The 16,558-nt window shown below is 43.5% G+C and overlaps 1 protein-coding gene across 1 annotated transcript in view; it reads left to right on the top strand.

The window, feature by feature from the left end:
• The window catches only part of LOC145416351 (uncharacterized), a 165,128-nt gene that overhangs the window by 98,069 nt on the left and 50,501 nt on the right, over positions 1–16,558 (top strand). The window contains exon 2 of the mRNA XM_080285349.1: positions 11,612–11,919. Within this exon, the coding sequence (XP_080141475.1) occupies positions 11,612–11,919 (308 nt within the window). The remainder of the gene's footprint in view (positions 1–11,611; positions 11,920–16,558) is intronic.

Below are 16,558 nucleotides of genomic sequence, written 5' to 3'. Positions count from 1 at the left end.
GGTGCCCAGGTGGATGCCGTTATGGGCATGGAGGTGGCACAGGGTGTCATGTGCCGCATCGGGGGTCAGGAGGATATGTCCGGACGGGGTTAGGAGGTGGTCACCCTGTCGGCATAACTTGGTGAATAGGTGGGCAGGGATCCAGGGGGACCATTCCTTGTGATGCCAGAGTTGTAGGAGATCTGCATCTGGCTGTACCGCGTGGATAGGGAGGCAGGAGAGGGCATCTGCATTGGTGTGGAGCTTCTGGGGCCTATAAGAAATTTCATACTGAAACTCCTCCAGGGTGTCGCGCCACCTGACGAGTTGGGCATTGTGTGAGTCCGACTGGCGTAACCACTGGAGTGATTGGTGGTCAGTGATGATCGTGACCTGGGTCCCAGAAAGATAAACCCTAAATATTGGAGGGCCCAGATTATGCCGAGGCATTCTCGTTTGATCACGGCATAATTCTTCTCAGCTGGATTCAGAGTGCGACTGGCGCACGCAATGATGTGCTCTCTGCTGGCTTGTAGCTGGGCTAGGACGGTGCCTATCATGGTGAGTGAGACATCAGTATAGAGGCACAAGGGGAGGGGATAATTGGGAAAGGCTACGATGGGGGCAGAGACGAGCTTGTCCTTTAGCTGTAGAAAAGCAGCTCGCCTGTCTTCGGTCCAGATAAATGGTTCCCCTTTCCGTGTCAAATTGTGAAGAGGCTTTGCAATTTGTGCGAACCCCTTCACGAAGCAAAGATAGTAGGACGTGAGTCCCAGGAAGGCGCGGACGCCGTGGACGTCCTGTGGCGGCGGTATGTTCGCTATGGCACGGAGCTTGTCGTGATCCAGGGGGATTCCTGCTTGGGAAATAGTATGCCCCAGGAACGAGACAGTTCTGGCGGCTAGGACACATTTAGAAGGGTGTAGCTTGAGGCCTGCCTGGTGAATTCTAGTGAAAACTCGGCGGAGGTGCTGCAAGTGGTCGGCCCAGGTTTAGCTAAAAACAATGACGTCGTCCAGATAAGCCAAACATATTTCCCAAGTGAAGCCGCTCAAAACAGATTCCATTAGCCTGGAGAAGGTGGCGGGGACGTTGCAGAGGCCAAATGGCAGAACATTAGATTCGTAATGTTTGCCATTACTGGTGGAAAAGGCCATCTTGCTTCAGTGGTCTGGATGGATGGGGACCTGCCAGTATCCAGACTGGGGGTCGAGGGTAGAAAACCAAGACGCCCCGTAGAGGGAATGTAGGGAATCGTCAATGCTGGGGAGGGGGGTGGCATCTTTAATGGTGACGTCGTTCATGCAGTGGTAGTCGATACAAAATCGCATTGTGCCATCTTTCTTTTTTACTAGAACGACGGGGGAGGACCACGGGCTGGTGGAGGGGGAAACGACACCGGCCTCTATCATTTCGCGCACCTGGCAGTCCTCTTCTTCTCTCTGTTGGGGGTTCTTACGTCGGGAAGGCTGTCTTATAGGTGGGCCTGTCGTGTGAATTTCATGAGACAGGTACGTGGTGTGCCCTATATCTGCTGGTCCTGTCGCAAACAAATCCTGGAAATCCAGGCAGAGGCGGCGGGTGTCTGACCGCTGGTCGGAGAGATGGTCGGGCATGGGGGGTAGAGGGGCAGGGAAGTGGGAGGAGGATGGGGCACAGGGCTCAGCTTCCTCCATCTCTCCAATAATGAGCCCTTTAGGGAGGGTGAGAGGGGACGGGGCGAGGTTGGCTATGCGGATGGTGGCGTGGTGGGGAGGGAGGAAGGTGGGAGATATAAGGCAGGCAGAAAGGGCTCCTGATGGGAGGAGGGGGGAGAATAAAACGGAGGGACCTGAGGGCCTGTTAAGGGGCACCCAAGCCTCGTGGTGGGAGGGAATGGTAACAGTGGCGAAGACGGTGGCGTGGAAAGAAGGAGCAGAGGTAGTGTGAGAGGGCACTGGAGGGGGAGGAGAGGGGGGCGGAGGGAGGGGATGGAAAGGGGGGTACTGGAGGAAGGAAGGGGGCGAATCCTCCGGCCGGGGTCGCAGCGTACATATGCAAATGGCCTGGGTGGAGTGAGGTGGGGGGCGGAACTGGAGCTGTCGGTGGCGGCAGTTGATCGTAGCTCAAAGTTTTTGGAGCAAGTCCAGTCCTAAATACCCGTCATAACTCCAGCAGGAGGAATAAAAAATAATGAATTGATGTTGGGTGGACACCAGCTGGTGGGTGTCGACCCGTAGGGCCCGAGTCTCCCCATGGATGGGCAGGGGGTCATCCCCCATGTCCACAAGGTGAGTGGTAGTAGGGCGGAGTGGGCCGAACAGCGATCTGTGGTGGGAGAAATAGTGGCTGTAAAGGCAGGACCTGGCCGCTCCTGTATCGACTAGCAGCCTGGCCTTCACGCCGTTTAATTTCATCTTGTGGTTTACTGGGGGGCAATACTTAGGGGTAATGGCCCCTGCCACCGTGGGTTGGTGCGGGGATGGGCCTAAAAATCCAGCTGTCTAGGGCTTTCATTTTCCTGTTCCTGCTCCGGTTCTCCCGGATGATGCTCGTCCATGGGCGCCAGTTCGTCTCCTGGGGCCTCGCCTTCTAAGGAGGACGCCTTACGTGAACCTGGGGCTGTGATTCTGCGGCGAGCAGCTTTAAGCTGGTCCCTTATGTCATGAAGGGGGCAGCGGGAGTTGCAGGCTGTGAATTCGCACGGATTGACAAGAATCAGGTTTGGGTTTTCCCGCGGGGTGGGACGCCGGTGGGAGGGGTGTGCCCTGGGTGGGCTAGGTGCCGGGGTCGAGCTGGTGTGAGGCAGAGGTGGTCGTGGTATGGTTGGAGGAGCTGGGGGTTGGGTGGGAAATTACTTAACCACATTGATTTGCTGTGGAGAAGGGCAGGCAGTCAGGAGGCGCCATATTAGCTGGATATCTCTATCCATGTCTCCTGTTGGGTCATGGATAGTGAAGTGTTGTTTGACAACACTCGGAAGCACTCTGAGCAGTGTGTTAAATGTATGCTGATCCCAGGTTTCTTCATCTGCCTCCGGGTAGGCAGCAGTAACTACGAGTCTTGCCTGTATCAGGGTATTATCCAAATCCCCGTCAAATGAATAACTATCCAATTGGGATAGAGCCACTACTTTCCCTAATGATGGGGTGATGGCTTGTACAGTGAACTTTGTAAAATTCTGCCAGGTGAGCTCCAGGACGATTTTCAGTGCTGTGTTTGTCGCCGCTTTGCCCAGTAGTGGTAGTGTGACTGCAATTTTCTGTTGGTCATTTTCAAAGCCAATATCCAGTAAGGGTTTAATTATTGCCAGATACGTGTGTATATCGTCCTGGTCGGGGTCAAACTTGGGTAACTGAACGTACGGTTTAGTTGCCATGTTGCCAAATATTTCTCACTACCTCTCTTTTACGCCCAGGCCAAGAACCACCACTGGCCACCGGTGTAATGCTAGGTGAAAAAGGCCCGACTCCTCGGTCCTAAAACACCTAACGTGTAGCGGGGTCCTCTTTCGTGACCGGAGCTTAGTGCAATGAAAGAGAGGCAGAACACAAAAACTCTAGGCAATAACCTTTTACACGTGTATTCCCATAGTCAGACACAAGACAAAATACAGATATTACAGCACGAATAGTGACACAGAAATAAAACCTTACTTAGGATAGTAGTATCTCACAGGATACTGACAACCACTACGGTTGCCAATACCGAAAGTCAAGTGAACAGGTGTACAGGGAATATGGATGCAAGTGAGAGCGCGGGAGGGGGAGTTCACATGGGGGGGGGGAAGTGGACGGACTCGTGATGAGCCGGAACAGAGCTATAGTAATACGGGGAAAGGATACGTCTTTCTAATTCACTCTTAGTATCACTTGATAGAAAAAGGGCTTTGACATTTGATCTATCACTCGTTTGTATTACGTTAGTTATGGGGAGATGTTGTAGGGAGAGAGGGAATAGCGGGGCACTGGATATTCACTGTATTTACGGTAATACAAAGGGACGGATATTATTCTCACTTTCTATGGTTTTCCGACAGGAAGGGACATATGTATACTTTCACTACAGAGACTTCCTCAGGGGAAGAGTTCTTACAGGTTTCTTATGAGGGCGTCACTTATGAGTCCGAGTTCTCGGGAGTCACTCATTGTTCTCATCCTTACTCACTCGCCCGTGATTTTACTCTCCCTGTTACTGGACATGCATTTAGTCACTATATCACTGTAACCTGTTTTGTAGGGCAACATCACACTTAACCTAAATCACTTTCACTATTTCAGGGGCATCACCACACTTATCATGAGTCACTCATCGTGGGGGGCGGGGGAGAAACACGCCGGCGCCAATTCTGCCGGGATAGGGGCACCGCCAAGAGGAGACCTGCCAAGAGGGCACGGAACAACTTGTAGGGGCGTCCTCTCGCATCCAGGGCTACAGGTGGCGAAGGGGCCCGCAGTCTCCGGGCTGGGCTCAGGGGTGTGGCCCTCAGGACTGGGGCTGAACAGCTCCAGGAACCTCTGGTTTAGGTCTCGGCCAGAGGTGGGAGTCTTATGTCGTCCTGAGGGTGAAGGGAGATCACGCCCGGCCATCCGGGGTAGGGTCTGGAGAGGCTGAGGGCTGCAGTCCCCAGAGTCTAGGGGCGCCGACAGGGAAGGACTGCGGCACTGGCCCACACCGGGGTCCGTCAGGTGAGTCTTCTCCAGAGCCAGGCGTAGAGAGCAGAGGCTGTGAGGCCTGGCTGGGATGCTCTGGTACGGGAGGTCCAGGCTCTTGTCTCCTGCCGGGGCGATGACTCACTTGATGTCTCCTTTTGTCCATGGGGCCCGGCAATCGGCCGTGGCTGCCCAGGGGCACAACTATCAGGTGCCATGGCCTGGCAATCGGCCGTGGCCTGAGTGGGGGAGTCAGCACACCTCTGTACACCTTCGGAGCGGCAGTAGGCCGTCTGACGAAGGCGGCAGCGGCAGTAGGCCGTCTCCTTCTGCCGGAGGGAGGAGCGGCAGTAGGCCGTCTCGAGGGCACCACCTTCAGAGCGGCAATTGGCCATCTGACGAAGGTGGGAGCGGCAGTAGGCTGTCTCCTTCGGCCGGAGAGGGGAGCAGCAGTAGGATGTCTCCAAGGCAACACCTCCGGAGCGGCAGTAGGCCGTCTCCTTCTGCAGGAGGGAGGAGCGGCAATAGGCCATCTCTGTAGGGGCACCTTCGGAGCGGCAGTAGGCCGTCTCCTGAGGGGCGCTGTCTGGAGTTATGAGAGCAACTCCACCCCTAGCTGATTCAGCAATCCCACTCCCTGAAGGTAGTGTCTTTCTCCTGCGATGGTGACGGCACGACGGCTGAGTGACATAGGGGCGCACGGCCCGGGCTGACATATGTCGTTGTTGCTGTGTATCCCGTCGTCTGGTGACGGCTACTCCGTGGGGTCCAGGTGGGGGTGTCAGTACGTTCCCGGGCACACTGGGCTGTATACCACTCGCCTCATTGTTGGGGGCACTATGGTATTCCTCTCCTGTTTCCATCTCGGGGGCACTAAGTTGTAAGTCACGCATTTTAAATAACAAGCCTTTAACAAAGACGTATCCCCACTATTAGGTGAAGAATACATAGCTATACATTAATAAATATGGCAGTTTCATATATAGGGGCATAAACTAGGACTCGTACACTATGTCTTTAAGTGAAGATGATTCCAAGATACAGCTTTTTACAGATTAGTTTCCATATACGAAAATAGCTTGTAAAATACTTACAATGTGGCAATTTCATATGTAAGGACAGAAACTAGGGCTCATAATCTATCTTTCTTTCAGATATAAAGAGAATCCAACAAGAAGTTTCCAAAATATAACAGAAGACAAGTTTTTCCTTATATGGTCATAGCTCGTAAAGTACAAACAATATGGCAATTTTACACATACGGGGATCAACTACGACACATACTCTATCTTTCCATGTTTTTTTTTTTTTTAATGCAAGAAAGAATGAACCAAAGGCCAGGAGCCAGCACACCGTTCCTTCCAAGAAAAAAAAAAAAATGAAAGACAAATTCAAGAGCTGTTCATTTCGAGATGCCTGGGCACACTGCGTTTGAAAGAATGGAGATCACAGGAAGTAGGAAATACAGATAGAGGAAGACAACTTCAGAGTTGACCTGTTGCATAAATGAAGGACTGGGAGTAACGATTAACTCTTGCTTTAGAGAGTTGGACAGAAAAAGGATGAGAGTTTGTTGCTAGACGGATGCGTAGAAAGGATCTTTCCAAGATATGAAGCCAATCCACCTGGTAGTTTCCAAAATACAGGCCCGGACGGAAAGACGGACAGACGGATAACAAGACACATTTTTCCCTATACGGTCATAGCTGGTAAAGTAGACTATGGCATTTTTACATATACAGGCATCAACTGTGACACATACTCTATCTTTCTGTGTGATATGAAGCCAATCGGCCTTATCCCCCCCCCCCCCAGATACAGGCCCGGACGGAAAGACGGACAGACGGACGGACATGGGTGATTCCTATAGCTCCACCATATGGAATAATGATGGGGATAATTAAATCGTTTACAGAGCACTGGATAATAAAGTTGCCATTAATGAACAATGTAATGATTCAGTTACACCCTAGTGTGTAATTCGACGGAAGGCAAAGTATAAGTAAGGGAAACAGTGAAATATATGAAGGTTCCCCGGTTTTCTGCTAAATATAGTGATAGTAAATGGCAAAGCTAAGACCTGATTGTATCTAAGTTTGTGGCGACAGAGACTTGTTCTTGGTGAAAAATCAGCACTGACTATTGAACTCTCAGCCTCCTGCTCCAGAGAAACGAATCGTTTGAGTGGTTCGAATAACGGATTTAGATGGAGAGGACATGGGCGCCGGAATATAAAGACCAATATGTTAACTACGCAGTAGCCTATGTACAGAAATGATGGTTCATGGTGTTCTGTCATTTTGTCTGTGGTAAAGTATGTCCTGGACAGCTTAAACACTTGGGACAAGGCGAACTTGTAGTACTTTGGTTCCCGCCTCTGTTTCCCGTGTTCTTGTGTGTGTTCTTACCTACCTAATTGTTCTTACCTAATTGTATCTTTACAGGAATGAGTCAAGCTCGTACTGTCCCGTGTCTTAAACCATATTTATCGTACATATCCTTAAATTTGTGAATTGTTTTGGCACACACTATTTCATTCGGTAGTGCATTCCATTGATCAATTGCTCTGTTTGGGAAAATAAATTTCCTTACGTCTTTATCACCTCTCTTCTTATGCAGTTTTTTGCAGTGTCCTCTTGCTGATGCTTCTCCATATGTTAAGTAATCATTTATGTCTATTTTCTCCTTTCCTGATATGCACTTATATAGCATTATCATGTCACCTCTTTTCCTTCTCTCCTGTAGTGTTGGTAGATTCAGTTTATTTAGTCTTTCTTCATAGCTTAGGTCCCTTAAGCTTGGTATCCATCTTGTAGCGGCTCTTTGAACTTTTTAAATCTTGTCTATATGCTTTTTGAGATGAGGACTCCAGACTACTGTGTGTGTGTGTGTGTGTGTGTGTGTGTGTGTGTGTGTGTGTGTGTGTGTGTGTGTGTGTGTGTGTGTGTGTGTGTGTGTGTGTGTGTGTGTGTGTGTGTGTGTGTGCTTACCATAGAGTTACCAGAACCACATGGCATCGAGCGCTCCAGCCTAGGGTGGTGGTCTTTTGAGTTACTGTATTGTGTGTGTGTGTGTGTGTGTGTATGTGTGTGTGTGTGTGTGTGTGTGTGTGTGTGTGTGTGTGTGTGTGTGTGTGTGTGTGTGTGTTCTTACCTAATTGTATCTTTACAGGAATGAGTCAAGTTCGTACTGTCCCGTGTCTTAAACCATATTTATCATACATATCCTTAAAACTGTGAATTGTTTTGGCACACTATTTCATTCGGTAGTGCATTCCACTGATCAATTGCTCTATTTGGGAAACTAAATTTCCTTACGTCTTTATCACCTTTCTCCTTATGCAGTTTTTTTTGCAGTGTCCTCATGCTGATGCTTCCTCATAGGTTAAGTAATCATTTATGTCTATTTTCTCCTTCCCTGATATGCATTTATATAGCATAATCATGTCACCTCTTTTCCTTCTTTCCTGTAGTGTTGGTAGATTCAGTTTATTTAGTCTTTCTTCGTAGCTTAGATCCCTTAAGCTTGGTAACCATCTTGTAGCGGCCCTTTGAACTTTTTCAATCTTGTCTATGTGTTTTTTTGAGATGAGGACTCCAGACTACTGATGCATACTCCAGAGTTGGTCTAATGAATAATGTTATTATCTTTCTTAGCATGTCTTCATTTATGTATGTGAATGTTATTCTCATATTTGCAAGCAGTGTATACATGTTCCGTACCTTCTCACTGATGTGGTCAGCCGGAGATAGTCTGTTATTGATAATCACACCTAGGTTCTTTTCTCTTTCTGATGTGTGTAGGGTTTTATTTCCTAACGTATAATCCCAATCAGGTCTTTTTCCACTCTTACCAAACTTGATTACATGACACGTGTCCACATTGAATTCCATTTGCCATGTATTACTCCATTCATGAAGTTTATTTAATTCTTCTTGTAGGTCTTTACGGGAGTCTGTGTTCGTAATTCTTCTTTTGCATCATCTGCAAACATATTTAGATAGCCTTCATTCCCAGTGTTACTGTCTATATCATTTATATACACTAAAAACATGACTGGTGCCAGCACTGAGACCTGTGGTACTCCACTAGTCACTTCTCTCCATGGTGAGTAATTTCCCCTTAGTACTGTTCTCATTTCTCTTCTTATGAGAAAATCTTGCATCCAACAATACAGTTTGCCTCGAATTCCTCCTTGATGATGCAGTTTCCATAAAAGTCTTTGGTGTGGTAATGTGTCAAATGCTTTCTTGAAATCTAAATAGATACTATCCACCCGTCCTTCTCTTTCCTGTAATGTGTCTTTTACTCTGTCATAGTAGCTTAGCTGATTAGTAACACATGATTTTCCTTTTCTGAAACCAAATTGTCTTTCTGTTATCATATTGTGTTCTTCTAGATGATTTACCCAAGCTTTTCTTATAAGTTTTACTAATACCTTGCTTACGACACTGGTTAGTGATACTGGTCGGTAATTGAGTGGATTTTGTCTATTCCCTTTCTTGAATAAGGGAACAATGTTTGCTTTCTTCTAAATATCAGGTAGTTTACCTTGACTCAAGGATTTCTTGAAAATTAAAAATAATGGTTTACTTAACGCCTTTGCACATTCTCGTAGTACCCAACATGAAAATTCATCAGGGCCATTTGCTTTTCCTTTGTCTAATTTACTTAGCTCCTCCTGTATTACTTTTTCTGATGTTGTATATCTAGTAGTATGTGTGGGCATGCATGTTCCACATAATCCCTCTCAAAAATTTTTTCCTCTGTAAAAACTGATTGGAATTTCTTGTTTAGTGCTTCACAAATATCCCTCTCTTGTGTATAGATGATTCCCTCGTCCGTAATGGATTGTATTTTATCTTTTACTTTGGTTTTGCTTCAGATGTACCTGTAAAATAGCTTCGGTTGATCACTACTTTTATTTATGATATCCTCCTCAAACTGTTTTTGGGCTTCCCTCCTTATTCTTGTATAATCGTTTCTTGCCTGTTTGTAACTATTATATGCCCTTTCACTATTGTGTCTTCTGTATCTATTCCACAGCAAATCTCTTTTTTCTTTTGATTTTTTAGATTCTGTATTGAACCATTTCTTTATTTTCTTTTCTGCATCTTTGTGCTGTGGGATGTACTTCTGGACTCCTATTTCATAAAGTTCACAGAATTTTTTATATATAGCATTTAAATCTTGTCCTCTAAGCTCCTTTCCCCAATCAGTTTCTAAGAAGCACTTCTTTAGGTCATGATAGTTTCCCTTTTTATAGTTTAGGCTCTTTTTGTAACTTTCATTGCTGTTAACTATGTCATATGCTATCCTGAAGTTGCAATTTAGTACTGCATGGTCGCTTTTGCCGAATGAAGGGTGGTATATTAAATTGTCAATATCGTTTTCTTGCCTAGTAAATATAAGATATAGCACTGAGGGTACATCGAGTCCTCTTTTTCTGGTGCTTTCCCTTACATGTTGCATTAGGGAAAACTCTTGTACGAGATCCAGGAGCTTTTGGTCCCAACAGCTTTCTTGGCTTATTATATCTAGAGTATTTCAATTTATATCTATATTAAAATCTCCTGTATAATTCTTTCCGATTTCTCTTCCATTTTATGTAGTAATGATCTTAAACTCTGAATTGTATTCTCTGCCAGGTCCTCATACTCGTCTCTTTCCCATGTGTTTGACTCGGGTGTCAGATGTATTGATCTCTACTGCAATCAGTTCTACTTGTGAGGGTATATCTAGTTCTATTTCTTTGACTTTCAGATTTTTCTTAGTTAATATTATAATTCCTCCTCCTTTTTTTTAAGTTCCTATCTCTTCTCCATATATTATATTCCTCTAAGTTTAGGATGTCATTTGATATCCTTGGTGTTAATTTTGTTTCAGTTAGGCATATTATATGTGGTTCATTTTCTCTGACATAATCATTCATCTCTAATAATTTAGATACCATTCCATCCACATTTGAGTACATCAACTTAATCATCTTGTTTATATACTTGTCATGATTTGGTTCTACTACCTTCCTCCTTTTTATTCCCTCCTGTTTATGTACCACTTTCGTACCTGCAATCCTATTCATTCATCCATTCATCCATTGCCAGACGCCATGTATCCCTAACGGGGTGGCCAAGGGCTTAGAGTTCATTGTTTTACAGGGAGGGGCACTAATCCTCCACCAACCCCACTTGACACGTAGGGATGCCAACAGCATCTGGTGTTCCCAGGCGGTCACCCATCCAAGTACTAACAAGACCCAACGTTGCTATCCTATTACTTTGTAAAAAAAATGTATGTGTGTGTGTGTGTGTGTGTGTGTGTGTGTGTGTGTGTGTGTGTGTGTGTTTTATTATTATAATTATTAGAGTGAGAGAGAGAGAGAGAGAGAGAGAGAGAGAGAGCGAGACTATAGTAAAGATAAATGGCGGAGGAGGAAAGTGCAAATAAATGATATGAGTTTATCGATATCCATTATAATTTGGGTATTATGTTGTTCCGTTTATGTTTATTATATATCTACTGATCCGTAGGCATTGTAATTATATTTCTAATATTTCTAATATTGATTTTTATATTCATTTTACTATGTACACTTAGGAAATTCATTTAGTTGTTTCATTTAGAGACTGTTTTGTTTTCATTTTCATGTTAAAATCAAACATTTGTGTTGAACGTTATAACAATTTATTCACTAGTTGACATCCAAGAGATGGTATTGGAGTGTTACATGGACTTTCACATTCCCCACTCCTGTATTACCGTGAACATTATCTTGAAATAATACACGAAATCTCCGTACTCCACTATGTATATATATATATATATATATATATATATATATATATATATATATATATATATATATATATATATATATATATATATATATATATATATATATATATATATATATTTTAGGCTATATGTATTTAATGTGTGTGTGTGTGTGTGTGTGTTTGTGTGTGTGTGTAACATAAAACTCACATGACACATTTTCACAGGCATGAAGGGGATGCGGGAGACTGTGACCTGTGGTGTATGCTTGGAGGTGTACAAGGCGGGTTTACGAGAACCAGTGGCTCTTCCATGTGGCCACACCTTCTGCCGTTCATGCCTGGCTGCTGTTGCAAAGCCTCACCACGATTATGGATACTCCCATATTAATGATGATGATGATGATGATGATGATTGTGGCCTGTTGATGGTGGATGCCATTCGGTGCCCCAGTTGCAGAAAGTACCACCACGATGTGCAGCTCTCTGTGAACGTCTCTCTCCTTAGCCTTTCGTCTTCCTACACCGACTTCAAGGTAATGGGTCCACCCTTGGAACTCTTGATTGTCAGCTTTAGGGAACCCTGTTACAGTATAGCAGCCCCTGTGTATCCCTAGATCTGCACTCTGTTTTATCTTTAACAGTATTTTCACGCGTGAAGGATCTGTAGGTATGCCAGGTATGTCTGTTTGCCATCGAGCCCATTTTTATTTATTTTTCGAATGAGCATTAAATCATTATTTTTATTCAGTTATTATCCAGGCTTTCGTATTATTTCCGAACACTTGATGTGTACTAAACGTTCAGAGTTCTTGAAACGTATTGCTCACAACAACTGGATGTTTATGTTTGCTCTTGAGAGAGGTGGGAAAGTAATTTTCTGCTCTTTCATATGTAACTGAATCTCCTGTTCTTTCCCTATTTGCTATGAACACACTGCTCTGAAGGGTGAGCCTTTCCGCGACAGGGAATGGAATAGGAGCATCAGCAACGGAGACTGTAACTTCGTCAAGTGGGACCAAACTTCTTTACTTCCCTTCGTCTTCTGCGTCCTGCAGGAAAGACCAAGGCCCATAGAACCAAGAGGTCAGCACGCCAGCGTGCTAAATTGGTACAGGTTGGCGCAGGAGGTGGGTCTAAAGTGGCGTGACGTCACAGAAAGGGAAGACTGAGGGTAGTACAAGTCAGCAGAGATCAGTCTAGGCATGTCAAGTACAGAGTACCTATCAGTGGGAACTCTTGTTTTCTGGTGCGACATCTGTTAATGCAGAGTGCCCAATACTTGTGCAGTCTTTGGCTGCCACTCAGTATGTGTAAAAGATGGCAATATTACTTCTCAAAGACGAGGAACTGAGGTGTAAATGGATTAATGTATGCAAACGACGAAATGATATGAGTCCTGCCACATCGTATATATGCAGCGCCATTTTGAAGCTACAGCATACGAAAGAAGTCTTAAATATGAGTTACTAGGACTACCAGTACCTTCAGATCAAATAAGATTCAGACCCGGGGCCGTACCACCGCTTCGTTTACCTATCAGAACAGGCACAGAATGTTTATATAATAATAATAATAATAATAATAATATAAATAATATAAATAATAATAATAAATATGCAGAGACAATAGGTTGAAAGCTTCTTGGTTTGAGAGAGAGAGAGAGAGAGAGAGAGAGAGAGAGGGAAAGGGTAAATTATTGCCTTAACCATACCTCTAAAATAATTTACTATTTTCACACTGGTGCTGATGGTGGTTATTAATATTATTATTACTGTAGTTTAAACATTATTATTATTATTATTATTATTATTATTACTATTATGTAATATTTTTTTTATCATTTTTACATGTATTTGTGCTATCCATTTTAATTTGAGAGAGAGAGAGGGAGAGAGAGAGAGGGAGAGAGAAAGAGAGGTTAAGTAAAGTATGGCCTTGACCTCACTCATAATCCTTCCAGTGTTACTATCATATTGTTTCAAGACAATAAATGTTAATTTTGTCATGTTAAAATGAGCTGGGAGATACGTTGTTATCTTCCCTTCTTATGTTCTCAAGTAGTTAACGGAGAGTTAGAATAACTTGGGCATTTCACACACACCCAATTCACGAAATAATATACCTAACTGGCAACTGTTGGCAGTGATTCATTCTTCCTCTCTCTCTCTCTCTCTTTCTCTCTCATATATATATATATATATATATATATATATATATATATATATATATATATATATATATATTCCTTAATGACGATCTCCTGACAAGAACAATAATTTCACGATTATTCGTGATTATTAACCGCTTCATTTCAACCCTGATGACAGCAACAACGAACAGTAGGCGTGTGAAAAAAAGGTTTAGGTAATGGGAAAAAAAGACGAGTAATGGAAAAAAATTCAACAGTGGAGAGAGAGAGAGAGAGAGAGAGAGAGAGAGAGAGAGAGACGGTGACATCTGGCCACTCGAGTCCTACCCGCTACGTCACGGCTTGCCAAACCCAAACCCCGCCTACATGCGTACTCTGGCTGCTGAGTTGACCTCTTGGTTTTATGGGCCTTGGGAAAGACCATGGTTGGCCTGGGGGGTGCGAGAGGAATCTTCGCATAGGGATGACTGTCCTCTGCGCCATTTTACACTGGAGAAAGTGATTCTCCGGCAGTCAATTCCTTCCTCCTCACACTTGCCGGAGATTAATTCTGGGCTTTGTACTGTACACGATACTTTTGCCCAGTTTGCTATCAGCACATCACAAGCAGTAGATAAACACGTGAATTCGTTCAGTGTAACCCTTGCAATAAATAGAGCCACCTCACATGCACCACACTCAAAAATGAAGACAGAACTGTAACAAACAACGTGAATCATTTTGGATAAATGAAAAGGTGAGGAGAAGGGTAAGAACAAAGAAAGATCTAAATAAGAAAAGAAGAAACGTAAATATAGAGTTGGAAAGAAAAGAGTGGTACAATAAGTATATGGATCTGAAGAAGTAAGTTAAATGCATGGTAAAGGAAGAAATCTGCAAACATGAAGATAAAGTAACGCAAGAGATACAAAAAAGTAAAGACAGAGGAAAAAACATTTGGGTACACATCAGTTAACTAAGGAGAAAACATCAGAAAAATGAAACAGATTTAATACTACACGACAGTGACGAAAGAATACATGCAAAATATGAAACAATTAACAACGGAAGACTATTGGAAGCAGTTCTGTATAAAAAAATAAATAAATAAATAAATAAAACCGTGTACGTACCTAACATGTGGAACCCTCAAACAAAAGAAAAAAAGAAGCGGTACCAAGGCACAGCAAACCCTTCTGCGGCAGTCATTTTAGTGCTGACATAAACACAACAGGATATCTAGTCATATATGTCACATATCAAATTTGGAATAAATTAGGTGAAAGTTGACGATTTTATGCCCATTTGAAATTTTAGGCCCGACCCACCCGACATTGACCCTCATACCGCTAACTAGGGGGTGACCCCCGGATGTAATGGGGCATTTTTTTGGATACAGATTTGATAGATGCGCCTTTAGGTTTTGGTTTCACGTAGATATGACGAATTTGAAAGGAGTTATGGCGAAACAACGATTTTTATCCCTAATCGTTCTTCTACATTTTTTTGGCCTATTGCCTGGACTGTGGCCCAATTTGGCCCCAAATTGAATCAGGTGATGAGAAAGTCATAGCCCATCATCCCTGTAATTTTAGTCAAAATAGCACCGGTAGTTTTCGCATAAAGTTGTTTACTGACAGACAAACAAACAGACAAACCAAGTGAAAACAATACCCGTCCACGAGCCCCTCCGGAGCAGGGTTGGGTAATAAGATAAATAAATCTACAACGCACCGAACTTAGTAGCCACTGAAGCTGACAAACCTTTCCCGAGAGTGCTGATTGACTATATAGACGTGGTACACCGAAACGATAAAAATATAACCCCAGTGACTGACTACGAGAGACAAAAGGCATACTAAAGAATAAAAAAGCTGCTGGAAAGATAAAATAAGCCTGAAATATATAAATCGGTAATGGTTAATGATGTTTGCATAAGAAAGATGACTGACTTCTATAACCAGATACAAGAAAATGGAGAGATACCAGCAGAGTGGAAAACCTCACAGACAATATTGATAAAGAAAAAATAATCCAACTGTGTAAAATCTGAGACCCATTGTAATGACAAGCTACCCCATGAGATTTCCACTCATAAAACAAAAGATTGAAAGCCACGTAACAAACAGCAATGATATGCAAGAAACACAAGCTGGATTTTCAAAGGAGAGAAGGATAGAAAACAACCTTATGAATTTACAGCACTATATAGGAAAACGAGCATTAACAGTAGCCTCCACAGACTACAGCAAAGCCTTTGATTCTAAAACAAAGGGGCGCAGTAATAAAAATCTTTAAAGAATAAGGAATATACCCAAAAATAATTGACAATCTAAAAACAATCAGTGAAAAGGACAAAACCTATGTAACATTACTGGGAGACAGAGACAGCAATATCAGTAACAAGTGGCATAAGACAGCTGTGTACTGGATCCACAGCTCTACGTAAACTCATAACCTATCAGATACTCAGAGAAACAGAAAGCAGGAGCAAAGGCTTTCAAAATGATCAGATTAATATAAACGCACTGTACTTTGTAGATGACGGGCCACAACTCAGCCACTTCTTACAAGAAGCAAATAAATAAACAAATAAATATACTCATACAACCAAGTAAAGACTAAGGACTCGAAATCAAGAAAGATCAAAATACTATAACAATAAAAAATATGGAGGATCAACCAGAACACAGAAAACATTCATGTAACTTCAAGCTTCAAGTACCTAGACATACATGTAATACCAGACATTATTTTACAGGCTGCAAAAACAGCACATAAATGGCCAACCGAGCTTACTCTATAATGCTTCAAAACTGTAATAAGTTACTGATTGCAAAGAATTTCAGGAAAAGTGTAGCACTACCTGTCATATTATATGGAACAAACGTAATACATGTGAATGGAATGGAGATCAGGAAGCTACAACGGATTGAAAATCAAGTATATATCCAAGTACTAAGAGCTCCCAGGTATGCCCAGATGGCAACACAAAGGAGAGAGAGGATTCTCACTGATAAGGTCAAGGTCAGTAGGAGGAAAGA

Source organism: Coenobita brevimanus, chromosome 105 (genome assembly GCF_032717465.1).
Source record: "Coenobita brevimanus isolate Jiangsu-jjx chromosome 105, ASM3271746v2, whole genome shotgun sequence".
Taxonomy (NCBI): Eukaryota; Metazoa; Arthropoda; class Malacostraca; order Decapoda; family Coenobitidae; genus Coenobita; species Coenobita brevimanus.
This window is presented reverse-complemented; position numbering and strand designations above follow the sequence as displayed.